The sequence below is a fragment of the Antedon mediterranea genome, chromosome 9, assembly GCF_964355755.1.
Source record: "Antedon mediterranea chromosome 9, ecAntMedi1.1, whole genome shotgun sequence".
NCBI classification, from domain to species: domain Eukaryota; kingdom Metazoa; phylum Echinodermata; class Crinoidea; order Comatulida; family Antedonidae; genus Antedon; species Antedon mediterranea.
Window position 1 is genome coordinate 12,620,937 of NC_092678.1, and position 14,762 is coordinate 12,635,698.

Here is a 14,762-nt window from a genome sequence, read left to right on the forward strand (position 1 = left end):
ACGTCGTTATGTTGCGTCTCTCTATTAAGATTGATGTGTACGTGTGTCTTTGCATACTAATAATTGGAATTTACCACGTATAGAAAATAGAAACCTTGTTGTTTCTATGATGTACATTAACAGAAGGTATACTTTTGTTAAATTTCATCAAAGAATGTAATTTATGATAAAAATTAGAATGTTGTAAATGTAAGTTGTAGACAAATAAGTTTCTCAGTGATTGGCGGTACAAATTTGCCACACAAAGAAATACATAGCGAAATAATGTTCATTATTATATTTATTTTTAAAGTTCATAGCATTCTTTACAGTAATGAGATTTTAAACGTGATACTTGCGAAATGTAATTTCTGTATAATAATCGTTATATCCCACTACATAAATCCGAATACAAATACATTATTTAAATAATACTGTATATCTAAAATCCAAAGTTAAATTTCAAACAAAGAGACCAAAAATAATTCCAAAAAAACATTTTAAAGTCACATATTGTTCACTTTGACCAACAGTTGGATCGAAAAAAAAAATATTACTTGAAAACTTAAATTTAACAGTTTATTTTGTCTCCTTTTGTAGTGAAATAATTTTGTTTGGGATTTTTTATTCTACGGAAGTGAATGTCTTCATTTTTTTATGATTTTGGGTGATAATGCATTTTTAAGCTTTGCGTACACGATGATTTCTTAAGAGTATACACTCTTTCATTGTTACAGTACTTTATGATATTCAAAATGTACGCATTTACAGAGGAAAGGTTAGAATTGTCCCAAATTCTTTTTTATATAGTTCACCAGTCGGCATTTCGATGTTACGAGCTCAAATAGGATACGTATAAAAAGCCATATGTGCCAAAATATTTATCTTTTTACTAATAATAAGTCAAAACCCTTTCTAGAACCCAGACTAAGGAAAGATAACATACTGTAGTAAAACTAGTGCATTGAACTTATAAACAGTAGGCCTACAAGTAGTTGCTGGTCTCCAGCAATTGGTACATGTTTGTGAAGAGTTTTCGCAAGAGAATGATGTTTTATTTAATGATAAGAAATCTTTTTGTATGTGCTTCTGTCCTCGTACTTGCAAACTTGAAGGTAATTCTATTACTAAACTTGTTGGTAAAAAACTTGCTTATGTTGAGAAAGGTACCTTGGTCATATTCTTATGTGTGATTGCAGTGATGAGGCTGACATTCAAAGTCAGTACAGATCTTTGTGTATTAGAAGCAACTCACTCAATCGCAAATTTATGAAATGCTATACCAATGTTAAATGTTGTCTCTTTAGATCTTACTGTATTAATATGTATTGTGCTGCCCTTTGGTGTACGGTAACTATCGTATGAAAAATATTAGATCTCTTAATGTATGTTACAATAATGCTCTGTGCCGTAGACTTAATGTCTCTAGAAGTAGTAGTGCCAGTGCAATGTTTATTGAACATGGTGACCCTTCCTTTAATGAGTACATGCGAAAATCTACCTATGGAAGTTTCATGCAACGTATTTTGAATAGTGGTAACATCCTTGTTGCTTGTGTTTGAAAAATATGCTCCATAACTTCAAAATGTATTGTAGATGGAGAAGCATTCTATATACTTAAGTTTAGAGTTTACGATTTTTTTTCTGTTTATACGTTTATTAACATGGATGATATTTCCGAAATAAAAAGAAATTGAATTGAATAACTGCTGATGACTTTCACGTTTTTGTTGGTCAATGCTATTAAATTATATCATATTTAAATAATGTTAAACCATTAATGTTTATTAATGTAACAGTAAGAATATCATGAGTGCGTATTGCATTGGACTGTATTATGCACTTTCAGATGCAAACAATAAAAAGACGTTTATACGAATAAATACGGTATTTAAATGTACTGTGAAAAGGGTGATTAAGTAATGCATTCAACTGTTATGTCCATAACAATTTTATAGACACATCGTTTATTTATTTATTTTCAATCTTTCTACATAGCAAAAAAACAAACATATAAGTATAACAGGGGAGTAGCGGAAAAGCAAAAAGTATAAACTGTCATCTTGTGATGTGCTTGACCAGCCCCTGTCAACTTGAACGATACAATAAAACTGACATTTAACAAATTTAGAAAAATACATAGAAAATATGGTATAATAAAATGTTAACAAAAGTGTAATAAAAATGCAATTGCTATCTGAACAATCTGATTGTGTAAAAGTTAAAAATTCTGATTGTATAAAAGTTAAAAATTCTGATTGTATAAAAGTTAAAAATTATGATTGTATTAAAGTTAAAAATTCTGATTGTATAAAAGTTAAAAATTCTGATTGTATAAAAGTTAAAAATGCTGATTGTATAAAAGTTAAAAAGTTAAAAATTCAAAGTAGGTACAAGCATGTTAATAATAATATGAACAGTTAAAAATCTATAAAATGTTGCTCTAAACTGTGTTTAAACTTAAAAAACGACTCTTCATTTACATTAAATTTACATTTTAACATTAAAATTTGCCAAAAATACACAAATTAGAGACTGCTCATTGCTTTGCTCAACCCAAGCAAATAAGTAACAGTTATTTGGTGACAATTTCGTGCTGCAAATGATACTGTTTTTATCTTTTTTTTTATTGTACTTTTTGTCGACATTTTGTTTGAATCACATAAACCTAAATAGTAAACAAATGAATAGTGATCTAGTTAATACATGTGACCTGAATATATAAACAAGATATCGCTAGTCACTACGTGTCACCAAATATCGCTGCGGCTGCGGCTAGTCAATACATGTGAAAAATATCGCTATTCACTACATGTGACCAAATATCGCTAGTCACTACGTGTGACCAAATATCGCTAGTCACTACACGTGACTAAATATCGCTAGTCACTACGTGTGACCAAAAATCGCTAGACACTACGTGTGACCAAATATCGCTAGTCACTATGTGTGACCAAATATTGCTAGTCACTACATGTGACCAAATATCACTAGTCACTACATGTGACTAAATATCGCTAGTAACTACGTATGATCAAATATCGATAGTAACTACGTGTGGCCAAATATCGCTAGTCACTACGGGTGAGCAAATATCGCTAGTCGCTACGTTTGACCAAATATCGCTAGTCACTACACGTGACTAAAAATCGCTAGTCACTACCTGTGACAAAAAATCGCTAGACACTACGTGTGACCAAATATCGCTAGTCACTACATGTGACCAAATATCACTAGTCACTACCGGGGTCACTACATGTGACTAAATATCGCTAGTCACTAATTGATCTAGTTATTATATATGTGACAAAATATCAACAATCTAGTTACGATTTGCGATTGAATATAAATGACCTAGTCATCATATGAAACCAATTACCAACAATCTAAACCAAGTACACAGCCTACAACTGCTGCGATTTTCGGCCAACATTTTCTGTTCCACTTTTTGGTTGTGATCTAGTTTTTGACAGAAAGCAACATAATAACATTTAGGAAAGTGGGTTATAAAAAAAGGAATGTTGCTGTATTCTTTTTTAATGTGATTGATTGACTTGAACATTTGTTATTTGTTGTACTTCACAATGGTCATGCGTTAGTGCAGTATCTTAATGAAGTATTTGGCCAATAAACATCTTTTTTAATATTGTTATTCTAGTTTTATGTCTTCAATCTTGGCAGAGACATCTTCTGTTTTTCCTTTTTTCTTTCCTCCTTTTTGTTTCTTCTGTTTCTTTCCTTGTTGTTCTTCAATTGGTGCTATTTTAGTGAATTTAATTAATTCTTTCAAGCCTGCAATGAACACAACATATACATGAGCTACATATACAGTATTTATATACAAAAAACAAATTATCTTAGTTTCAACTCTTGAAGAATAAAAATCGGTACACTCTACAAAGTGCTGAAATCAAACTATAATGAAACCATACATGGCTACAACGACTCAACGTATGCAAACAAAATATCTTTAGAGGGTTTGTTTTTCTTTTACTTAAACAAAATTAATTTTTACCTCAGGCATAAATGGTCGTAGAACTTCAGGAACAACAATGCCCTCTTCAGTTTGATTATTTTCTAGTATACAGCAGATGATTTTGTAAAATATGAATAATATTAAAATACCTAAGCGCATACAATATTTAATGATACTTTAATGTTAATATATGTTTAACTGCACTGTACTTCTCATCCGATATTATAACAATTTCATTAAATCTTTAAGTGTTTTATTTACCTGGGTTTTTCAATTTGGGAAACAAACTGATTTTATGCAACTTTACTACAATTTAATAATTTAGTTGCTTGTATTGTATAGAATTTATGAGTATGAAATGTCTAAGAAATGCACATACAGAATAGTACATAAATGTAAAGTTGACTGTTTATATTTGACTGCAATGTTGTACAAATTATGAGCATGGCACAAAGTAAGGACGTAAAACATTGAGTACAGTCCTAAAGTGACTTGCGACATAATTACTGTTGCTTAATGAACATCTTCATATGGATTTTTAGAATTTTGACTGGTAGATGATTCTTCGTTAGGTTCTGCAAAGACGCTCCGCAACTGACGTAAATTGCGTTGTGTTTCATATCCCTCATCTTGCTGGAGAAGACTTGTAAGCTGTATTAAAACAAACACAACATTATGTGAGGTTCAGGACAAACTTTTTTATTGCACCGAATTATGAGGAATTCTGAACGCAAAAGGCCTTCATTTACAGCTGGTAAATTATCATAGAACCTGATCAAAATTGTATAACAAAAGAGTGTCAGTATCAACTTTGGTGTGTGACCACGTTATGATGAATATAAAGAAAGAACAGGCTTATGAAAGATATCATTCAGGGAAGTACTGTATACAAAGACCTGTTAAAATAATTAAGATGTTAGAATTTGGAAAAGTCACAGAACTGATAGGAAGAGAATATCAAAACACGGATTGGTTTTCAATGGATTGCAAAGAAAATAAAAAATACATAAAAAAAATATGTGGTTGTTACATTAGAATATTGAAACTTACCTTATCTGTGTGGTCTTTTAGATAGCTGAAAAGGTGCTCAAGTGTACTGGTTCGGCTAAAAATATCTCTGAAATTCTATTTAAAAAATATAAATTCATTAAATTAAACTCACAAAACTTTTATTTTAAATATTCTGGAAATGTTTGAACAACATATAAAAAAAACTATCATTCTTACTTTGCCAGAATTGTGTAGTTCTTGGACAAAGCTTGCACGCTGGAACTCGGCTGTCTGAACCTTCTTATAGAAATTGTCAACAAGACTTCTGTAGTGTGGCATTTCTTTTGTATACAGCAAACGGTTTACTTCAGATTCCTTTGAAATAAAATAAATACATCGAATAAAATCCTAATTTTGAAAATTTGGTTGCTCTTGATATAAAGTAATTAATTAAAAAACAATGAACATATAATATAGTTATTGAAATAAAGTAATGAGTATTAATTTATTTATAAAACACATTGCCTTGACATTTGTGGCGATAGTTTGAAGGTAAAATGAACAAAACAAATGTATACAATTAAAAACAAAACCATAATAAAACGATAAAAGCATTGCATTGACATTTATGGCAATAGTTTGAAGGTTAAAATTAACAAAAAAACAATTTATAAATTTAATAACAAAAAATAAACCATAAAATAAACCATAAAACATTGCCTTGACATTTTTGGCAAGAAAAAAAACCAATAATATATGAAATAAAACTATAAAATCATCTATAATTATGTTTGGCAATTGTTTGAAGGTAAAAAAAATGTATGATTTATTGTTTGTATCAGTAACCACTGCTGCTATTTACTACGGGTGCTTAAGTACAATATTTCCTGACCATAACTAGTGGCAGATGTATATAGATTTTAATCAGATCAATAAAGGATATGTATCGTTGGCTCATTTTCAACACCATGTTGGACGATACTGGTCCCTGGCAGTGAACCTACTAGGCCTACAACACCATGTAGGACGATACTGGTCCCTGGCAGTGAACCTACTAGGCCTACAACACCATGTTGGACGATACTGATCCCTGGCAGTGAACCTACTAGGCCTACAACACCATGTTGGACGATACTGGTCCCTGGCAGTGAAACTACTAGGCCTACAACACCATGTTGGACAATACTGGTCCCTGGCAGTGAACCTACTAGGCCTACAACACAATGTTGGACGATACTGGTCCCTGGCAGTGAACCTACTAGGCCTACAACACCATGTTGGACGATACTGGTCCCTGGCAGTGAACCTACTAGGCCTACAACACCATGTTGGACGATACTGGTCCCTGGCAGTGAACCTACTTACTTTTGTGAGTTGTATTTTCTTTGGTGAGCAAGATTCTATAAATGTTCTTGATATAATGCTCAAAGTACCCATTATGGGTCCTGTCTGCTTGATGTCAAATATATATTCAGGGTGTTTAATAACCTGTACCCAGAATTTAGAGGGTACGCTAAGAGGAAAAGAAAAAAAAAACATTCTATAAAGTGTTCTGTGTCAAAATAGAAACAATACCAATATAAAAAACAAAATACAAAACTCACTGAAATGATGGATTGGACAAAAAAAAATCAATTTGGAACACACCTGTTATTTTTCCAGGTGGTCAACGTGAGGTCATCAACACCTTGTTTCTTTGCTTCTTGATCAAATAGATCAAACAGATACTTAACAGATGGAGGAATTGGAGGTTGAGAGCTGGATGCCCAAAATATTGTATTAAACATCTCATCCACATATTCTTTAATAGCTTCCTATATAACAAAAATTAAAATCTTTCAATTAAAAAGTTTTGTGTTGCAGTCATCAGTGAATTAGGTTTTGACTGGTTACTTATAAGCTCTTCAAACTGAATAAATAAACAAATATATAAAATAAATGATAAACTACCTTTGTTGCCATTGCTCTGAGAAACTTGATTTCTTTGATGTCTCTTTTGGCATTTCTATGCATATTGAAGAGACTTTTTCTTTTAGGATCACTTCTGCCGACGTTATCTAGTGTCTAAAATAAAATAAAATTTATTGTAATTAACTTATCTTTACATACTACTGTTTTACTAGTTGATAAAAATAGTTAAAATAAAGTTTCATATTTCAATGAAGTGTACATGTTCCATGTATTTGAAATGAGATGACCACCATGTCAAGTTTAAAAAGGTCTAATGCAAAGATATCACCAAAGATAAAACATATATTGATACCAGATGATAATGCTTCATTCCAGATTCTTCTAAAGACTTCATTGAAATCGCACCATTATCTGGTTCCAATGCTGCATTGTCAAACGCTAGAAATAACAAAAAAAACCAGTGCGATAATATACAAATAATGAATGTTTATGAGTGTAATGGTACAAATAATGGCATGAGGTGAATGATGAAAGGTTGTTATATATCAATGAGGCAACAGACGAGTTGATATATAACCTTTCATATAAAACATTCATTATTTCTTTTATATAACATCTAAATAGATTCCTGTCATTTGAATAAAATAAGGTAGGCCTAGCCTTATCAAGGCCTACATTTAATTCACATTGATTAAAACAGTAACATTTGGTTATTATATTATTATTTATATGGATTTTATAAATGCACCTACTGTTAGTGTTAATTATGTCAACAAACGACCAAAGATCCTAGGCCTAACAAGGCTAAAACGCTTAGGCATTGCCTAATCTTAACAGGCCTGGGCCTAGTATGCTGAAGACCGCAATACGACAGGCAACTGGAACTCATCTAGGCTAATTATGATTCCACGTCTTTTAGAGATATTCCCATTACTTCATCAAAATCCTAAAAACTTACAGACAAATACTGTACTAACCAAACTTAGAAGCTGCACCAGCTGCAGGTGTTGCTGTTGCTGGACTGACAACATCTAAATCAATGTCAGCATTTGCAACCGTCTGCTTCTTGACAAGAGCTACAGTGCATCCATTGTCTGCAACCTACAGTGTTGATAACCAACATGATTAATATGCAAAGAAGCATAATATAATAAAGGTAGCAAGTCATAATAAAAATAATAATGCTAAATGAGTAAAAGAATAAATAAGGGCAGAGTGTGTTGGACATTGGATTACTGATTGTGAATAAGGGCACAGTGTTGGATATTGGATTACTGATTGTGAATAAGGGCACAGTGTGTTGGACATTGGATTACTGATTGGGAATAAGGGCACAGTGTGTTGGACATTGGATTACTGATTGTGAATAAGGGCACAGTGTGTTGGACATTGGATTACTGATTGTGAATAAGGGCACAGTGTGTTGGACATTGGATTACTGATTGTGAATAAGGGCACAGTGTGTTGGACATTGGATTACTGATTGTGAATAAGGGCACAGTGTGTTGGACATTGGATTACTGATTGTGAATAAGGGCACAGTGTGTTGGACATTGGATTACTGATTGTGAATAAGGGCACAGTGTGTTGGACATTGGATTACTGATTGTGAATAAGGGCACAGTGTGTTGGATATTGGATTACTGATTGTGAATAAGGGCACAGTGTGTTGGACATTGGATTACTGATTGTGAATAAGGGCACAGTGTGTTGGACATTGGATTACTGATTGTGAATAAGGGCACAGTGTGTTGGACATTGGATTACTGATTGTGAATAAGGGCACAGTGTGTTGGACATTGGATTACTGATTGTGAATAAGGGCACAGTGTGTTGGACATTGGATTACTGATTGTGAATAAGGGCACAGTGTGTTGGACATTGGATTACTGATTGTGAATAAGGGCACAGTGTGTTGGACATTGGATTACTGATTGTGAATAAGGGCACAGTGTGCTGGACATTGGATTACTGATTGTGAATAAGGGCACAGTGTGCTGGACATTGGATTACTGATTGTGAATAAGGGCACAGTGTGTTGGAAATTGGATTACTGATTGTGAATAAGGGCACAGTGTGCTGGACATTGGATTACTGATTGTAAATTTGAATCCAACTCTTGCCGCATTGCTTGTATCCTTTAGGCAGGACACAACTTGTCTCTCTCCATCCAGGTGTATAAAATGGGTGCCCGGTTAGATCAAGACAGAAAGCTAATTACTAGCCGCATTATGGGAGAATGTTTCAATAAGTGTTTGAAAAAAAATGAACGGCGTAATAATGTTAAGCGCTTAGAAGAATATCATTATAATAGCAAATAAGAAGAATACATCATTAATTTTCTAATACATTTTTTGGGGTTGTACTACTTTATTTTAGCTTCATAAACTTAAATAGTGATTTGGGATTAATGATTGGATCACTTTCGGTACTGATTTTATTTTATTAATTTTGGCAAACATTAACAGACATCCACAAATAGCTTGAGTGTGCCAAAGGAATGGCAAAAGAGGCAATCATCTTCTGTTGGCAATCTGCGACACCGATTAGGAACACAATTCTTAGATTCTATTATTATATACTTCTAGAAATGTTAATGCAATTCTACAATTTATTCATGTTGCAAAATAGAATTACTTTTTCAAAAGTTCGTTAATTCTAAATTAAAAAAAATAAGCAGTAAGATTAATTATCATTCAGATATGATTGACTGTATGTGTAAATAATCTACTAACAGCTTTAGGTATGAGGTCACCAATGGTATTGAGTTTTATCAGTTGACCATTTCGTTGTGATGTTGCATCGATGTCAGAAAGAATCAGGTGTCCACCGCGCCCATGGCGCCAGCCTATAAAAAAAGTAGAGCATATCAAAGGGTAGGAAACATGAAAACTGAATTTACTGTACTTTTATCTATCCTCACACATAGATGTTCCATAACATTTTTCTTTGTATGGTATCGAAATAAATCAAATATAATAATAATTAATCGAAACATATCCCAAAGGCCTCTATAATTCTTAAAAACAAAGTACTGTAGGAAAAGTTGGTAATATCTCAGGCCCGTATGCAGCATTTATAATGGGGGGGTGCGAGCGAAGCGAGCAACAATGGCTGGGGGCCAGGGGGCCGGCAAGGGCCCCCGGTCAGGGTCCAGGGGCCGAAGGCCCTGGAAAAATTTGCGTTATTTGACGTTCTAAAGACTGATGTAAGACTCTCTGTTGTGGCTTGGGCTAGTTGAACGATGGACACCAGAACTTAACGCTTTCATGATGAGGCCAACTCAGCAGGGGTGGCGCCAGGATCTTCCCGACGCGGGGGCTACATTCCCCGACGAGGGGGCTATGCGAGCGAAGCGCGCATCACTAGGCTGAGGGCCAGGGGCCGCCAAGAGCCCCCGGTGGGGTCCAGGGGGCGAAGCCCCCGGAAGCAACGCGTTCTAGCGTCATTTGAGGTCTTTTTAATCAGATTTAGGGTAGCCATTTTTTTCATTTTTTATAATGCATAAATAAAATACTGCGTGCAAAAAAACGATGCGCGATGACTGTTTCAATCCATATTTTTCAATTTAAAAAATAAAAGTTCAAAGAAAATTTAGAAAAATAGAGTTGGAGGTCCCGGAAATTGGACTTATTATACTTCAAAACATGAAAAAAAATATATAAGTCCCTATCATAGGTTGTGACTGAGCTAAGAAATGTTTGAAAAATAGAGATGTTAGGTCCCGGAAAATGTACTTCTTGTTCTTCGAAATATGACCAGCTTTATTGTTGGGGCTGAGCTAAGAAAATGTTTAAAACTAGAGCTGCAGGTCTTCAAAAAATTGCATTTTATCGTTTGGAAACATCAGGCCTAGAGGCTTAAAAAACGCAAGCGTAGACCTTTTTCAGTCGGGGAAAAAAGTTTATTCCTCCCAGGTGTATGCATGCGTACCATCTGGACTTCCGAGTGGTGAGAAATTCATGACATACAGGATATTGAAAATGTAATAACTATAGCTATAATGTTGGCTAAGCAAAATGGCATGTTTTTTTGTTTAGTAATAGATGAAAAATTTATTTTAGGTGCCCCACGGTACAGAAGGTTACTTGTAAATTAAAAAATTGGTGAACAAACGAACAATTAACATAATTCGTTTTTGCTGTAGTGTAGCGTACGTCGACGCAGTACACGACGTAACCGTCGGTAAACTTCGCCTGGAAAATAACACATTACACATTTTGGTCCCTGGATGAAACTTGATATCACGCGTCTCGACCCAACGTTGAACGATTCGTACAAAGGGATACCGCCAGACAAGTGCGTACCTAGCTATTGTTTAGTAGTAAGTTAGATCGCTGGCAATAATGAATGCATATAAAGTGCATAATATCACTCTGACGTACTCTCACGGTCAATGAAACGTCGCGGTTTTCTAGGCGCTGAAGCTAGCTACGGAGTGAACGCGAACGCTTTTTACTGTATATTATATTCCCCGACAAAAAGTACACGTGTTCCCTTCGGTAACCGTCGGTAAACTTCGCCTGGAAAATAACTACATTACACATTTTGGTCCCTGGATGAAACTTGATATCACGCGTCTCGACCCAACGTTGAACGATTCGTACAAAGGGATACCGCCAGACAAGTGCGTACCTAGCTAATGTTTATTAGTAAGTTAGATCGCTGGCAATAATGAATGCATAAAAGTGCATATTAGCCCTCTGACGTACTCTCACGGTCAATGGAACGTCGTGGTTTTCTAGGCGCTGAAGCTATATGAAGTGAACGCGAACGTTTTTTACTGTATATTATATTCCCCGACAAAAAGTACCCGTGTTCCCCGACGTTAAGTTGTCTGTATTTCTCCAGCAAACACTTTACCGCAAACACTTTACCGCATGAAGCGCTAAGCTATTGCTTGTCGTCACATGATCGACTGCGCATCGCCATGTTTTACATCGAGTTTGTAGTCAGTTCAGATTCCGTAATTTAATTACCGGTATTTTTTCATTTTTTATTAGCATATTTTTGTTTGTATACCATTGATAATGTAAATTTTGTATATATATAATGATATTGTCTTTAGTTAAACAAGACAAGAAAAAATACCAACCGAGGAAATAGTGGACCTTTTGGGACTTGGGGGGGTGCGTCTGCACCCAACGCACCCCCCCTGGATACGGGCCTGTATCTGGATGTATTTCAAGAGCTGAAGATGATCTTTGACTGACTAAACAATAGACTGTTAAAAATAGCAGGTTTGCATGTTCATAGTAGGAAACTGCTAGGAGGCAATAGAGAGTGAACATTAAATTAAGATAAAAGAGATCTTTCTGTAGTTTAGCCATAATAATGTGTTGTTTTGTAAACTATAGTAATCAATAATATAATAATGTCTACAGTCTACATCCAATAAATCCCAAAACATAATCCACATGTATTTTAAGAGGCACTATATGTCAACAAATAATTATTAGTCCTCTCTCCATGACGGTTGTCACATAATGTTTGTATTATTTTTTATTGTATTTATATGTTTCATATGGAGAGTTTGTCTGAAATAAAGTTGAATTGAATTGAATTGAATTAACACCTTTCAGTACATCTATGAATGAATAAGTAGTTGAGAGCAGAAATGCTAGTAAACTAAACACAGTACTATTTTGATTTGACAAGAAATTATCTCTCTCTCTTTTGAAAATTTCTTTAACACATTATTCAGGTATTCTGTAGGTATGCTGTTAGTATAGTTTTTTGGTGTGTAGAAGTTTATTAATAATTGTCTTTGTTACATGTTTAGAAGAGAATTTTTATCTGATCGTAGTTGTACTATACTGTTTGGTAAGCTGTGTGTTGTTATTCAAATGAGTTTTTATTTTGAAATTTTTTTGTTAATTTTGTATATTAGAAGTTGCCTAGTATTGTTCACTTTTTCCTGCCATACAACTTTATGCTGTACTGTTGCTTACATCGGTAGGGAGATATCTGGTTCATGCCAGATATTTTATTGTAATATGTTATGCATTAATATTAATCGCTCTTGACCTTGGAACTTTAAATATTGTGTGGTCGCCACTGGAGGCTGGATGAAAATTTTTTAGAGATTTTTCCCCGATTCGGTTATCAGGGGTTTTATTCTTTGCCTATCGCAAGGTTAAGAGTGTTTTAGTAGAACATTACAGGTTAGCATCTGTTTGCCTTCAGTTCATTTAATTGAAAACAGAACAGAAAAGTAAAAAACACACGACTATTTAATTTTCGTCATTTTATCTAGAAACGAATATTGCATTTATTTTGTTTGTTTGTTATTTATACGGGGTTATGGAAGTTGGCGTGTGTGACCGCACTTTCCCAGAATAAACATGTTTTAAACAGATATTTTGTCTCCATTGGTTCATGTATGGGGTTAACAGGGGCTGAGATGAGATCCAAATTTAACTGTGCTGTATTAGGGCATTAGGTTAGATCAATCACACTCCCACACCTCAAAAGACAAGGCCTGCTATTGGTTAATAAAGGACTTAAAGCAACTTACTGAGATCTAAATGTTGAACTTTTGGGCGATCTGTGTATGGATCATTTTTGTACAATGTATCCAGTATCTTCTCCTTTACTTGACTGATGCTGTCACAGCTAAGAACTTTCACTTTTTGAAATTCACCACTGTCAGAATTTTGTATTGCATTCAGTGTCTGTAAATTAAAAAAAAAATATATTTTTAGAATATTAAGTTGTAATTAAAGTAATTAATATAGTACACACACAAGACAAAGTAAATACAGAGATTAACTCTCACTGTTTACTGTTGTTTTAATAGAAATCCATTGTGGCCATGAAATTTCATCTAATAATGAAAACGGAATGAATGTATACAGGGAAATAGAATACATACAATGACTTGAGGACGTTCATCTGACTGAAGGCAATCATCAAGGTTCAATGAGTATGTAGCATGTCCAGTAATGGCATCTACTGGACCCATCTCAATCCTTAACTTCAGTGCATGGTACAGAACATACAGTGGGTGCCCGGCATAGTCCTGCAAAACACATGAATGTTTAAATGAGCAAATGGCCAAAAAGTTAAGACATTGGAACTGTAATCCATAGCCTTATGCCAAGGGTTTGAGGCTCACTTGCTCCATGGTTCTGGTGGTAGAACGAGTCTTCTTGGATAGTTAATTGTTTTTAACTGTGTGCTAGTTTATTTGTTATTCTTTTATTTTATTTCATACACATCCAACAGCGAGCACAAAGTCGCCAATTACAGGATGGATGAAATATTTTATCGTGCTTATAAACTAAGTCTCATTTGAGGGTTAGAGAGTGGAGTTAAAAGAGTCTTGAGTTACAACCCTGCCACGGGGTCAGGATTGAACCCTGGACCTTCGGATTGGAAGGCAAGCATGTTTTAACCACCAAGCTACAGCTCCACTACAATGCGATAAGCTATGCTTTTCTGTTCAATGTGCAGTATGAAGACATACTACACTCAGGGAGTGGAAAGAAAAAATTAAAATATAATAGTTTTCACGATAGAACCACACTCCTACACACAGACTAAGAATTGAACTTATTGGCATACAATTGCATCACAACGCATACGCATTAATAGATGAAAGTCGAACCAATAAATATGATAAAAATGTGCAATATTTCTGGGTTAATTTCAATGTTTAGTTAATATAAAACTAATAAACATTATAAGTAAATCTTCCAAATGATTATTTTTATTATATGAATGTAAGAAAAGCAATATAAACATACCTTAAGGCAATTATACATCGATAAAGCTATCCAATTGGACAACAGCTTTGCAGTCACAGAGTCTGTTCTATAAATGTTAAACAATAATTCAGTTTGAATATGTTGTAAACATATTTTCACATTTACTGTAACTAACAATAAATAAATTGACTTTCATT

At 34.1% G+C, this 14,762-nt stretch overlaps 1 protein-coding gene across 1 annotated transcript in view; it reads right to left on the bottom strand.

The window, feature by feature from the left end:
• Window positions 1-420: 420 nt before the first annotated feature.
• Window positions 421-14,762, bottom strand: part of LOC140058180 (plexin-B-like) — a 40,898-nt gene continuing 26,556 nt past the window's right edge. The window contains exons 24-36 of the mRNA XM_072103742.1: window positions 14,605-14,671; window positions 13,731-13,877; window positions 13,374-13,530; window positions 9,592-9,704; window positions 7,834-7,957; window positions 7,209-7,294; window positions 6,896-7,009; window positions 6,593-6,759; window positions 6,311-6,458; window positions 5,183-5,320; window positions 5,006-5,080; window positions 3,995-4,606; window positions 421-3,771 (exon numbers count right to left, since the gene is read on the bottom strand). Coding sequence (XP_071959843.1) covers window positions 4,469-4,606; window positions 5,006-5,080; window positions 5,183-5,320; window positions 6,311-6,458; window positions 6,593-6,759; window positions 6,896-7,009; window positions 7,209-7,294; window positions 7,834-7,957; window positions 9,592-9,704; window positions 13,374-13,530; window positions 13,731-13,877; window positions 14,605-14,671 — 1,474 coding nt within the window. The 3' untranslated portion in view covers window positions 421-3,771; window positions 3,995-4,468. The remainder of the gene's footprint in view (window positions 3,772-3,994; window positions 4,607-5,005; window positions 5,081-5,182; window positions 5,321-6,310; window positions 6,459-6,592; window positions 6,760-6,895; window positions 7,010-7,208; window positions 7,295-7,833; window positions 7,958-9,591; window positions 9,705-13,373; window positions 13,531-13,730; window positions 13,878-14,604; window positions 14,672-14,762) is intronic.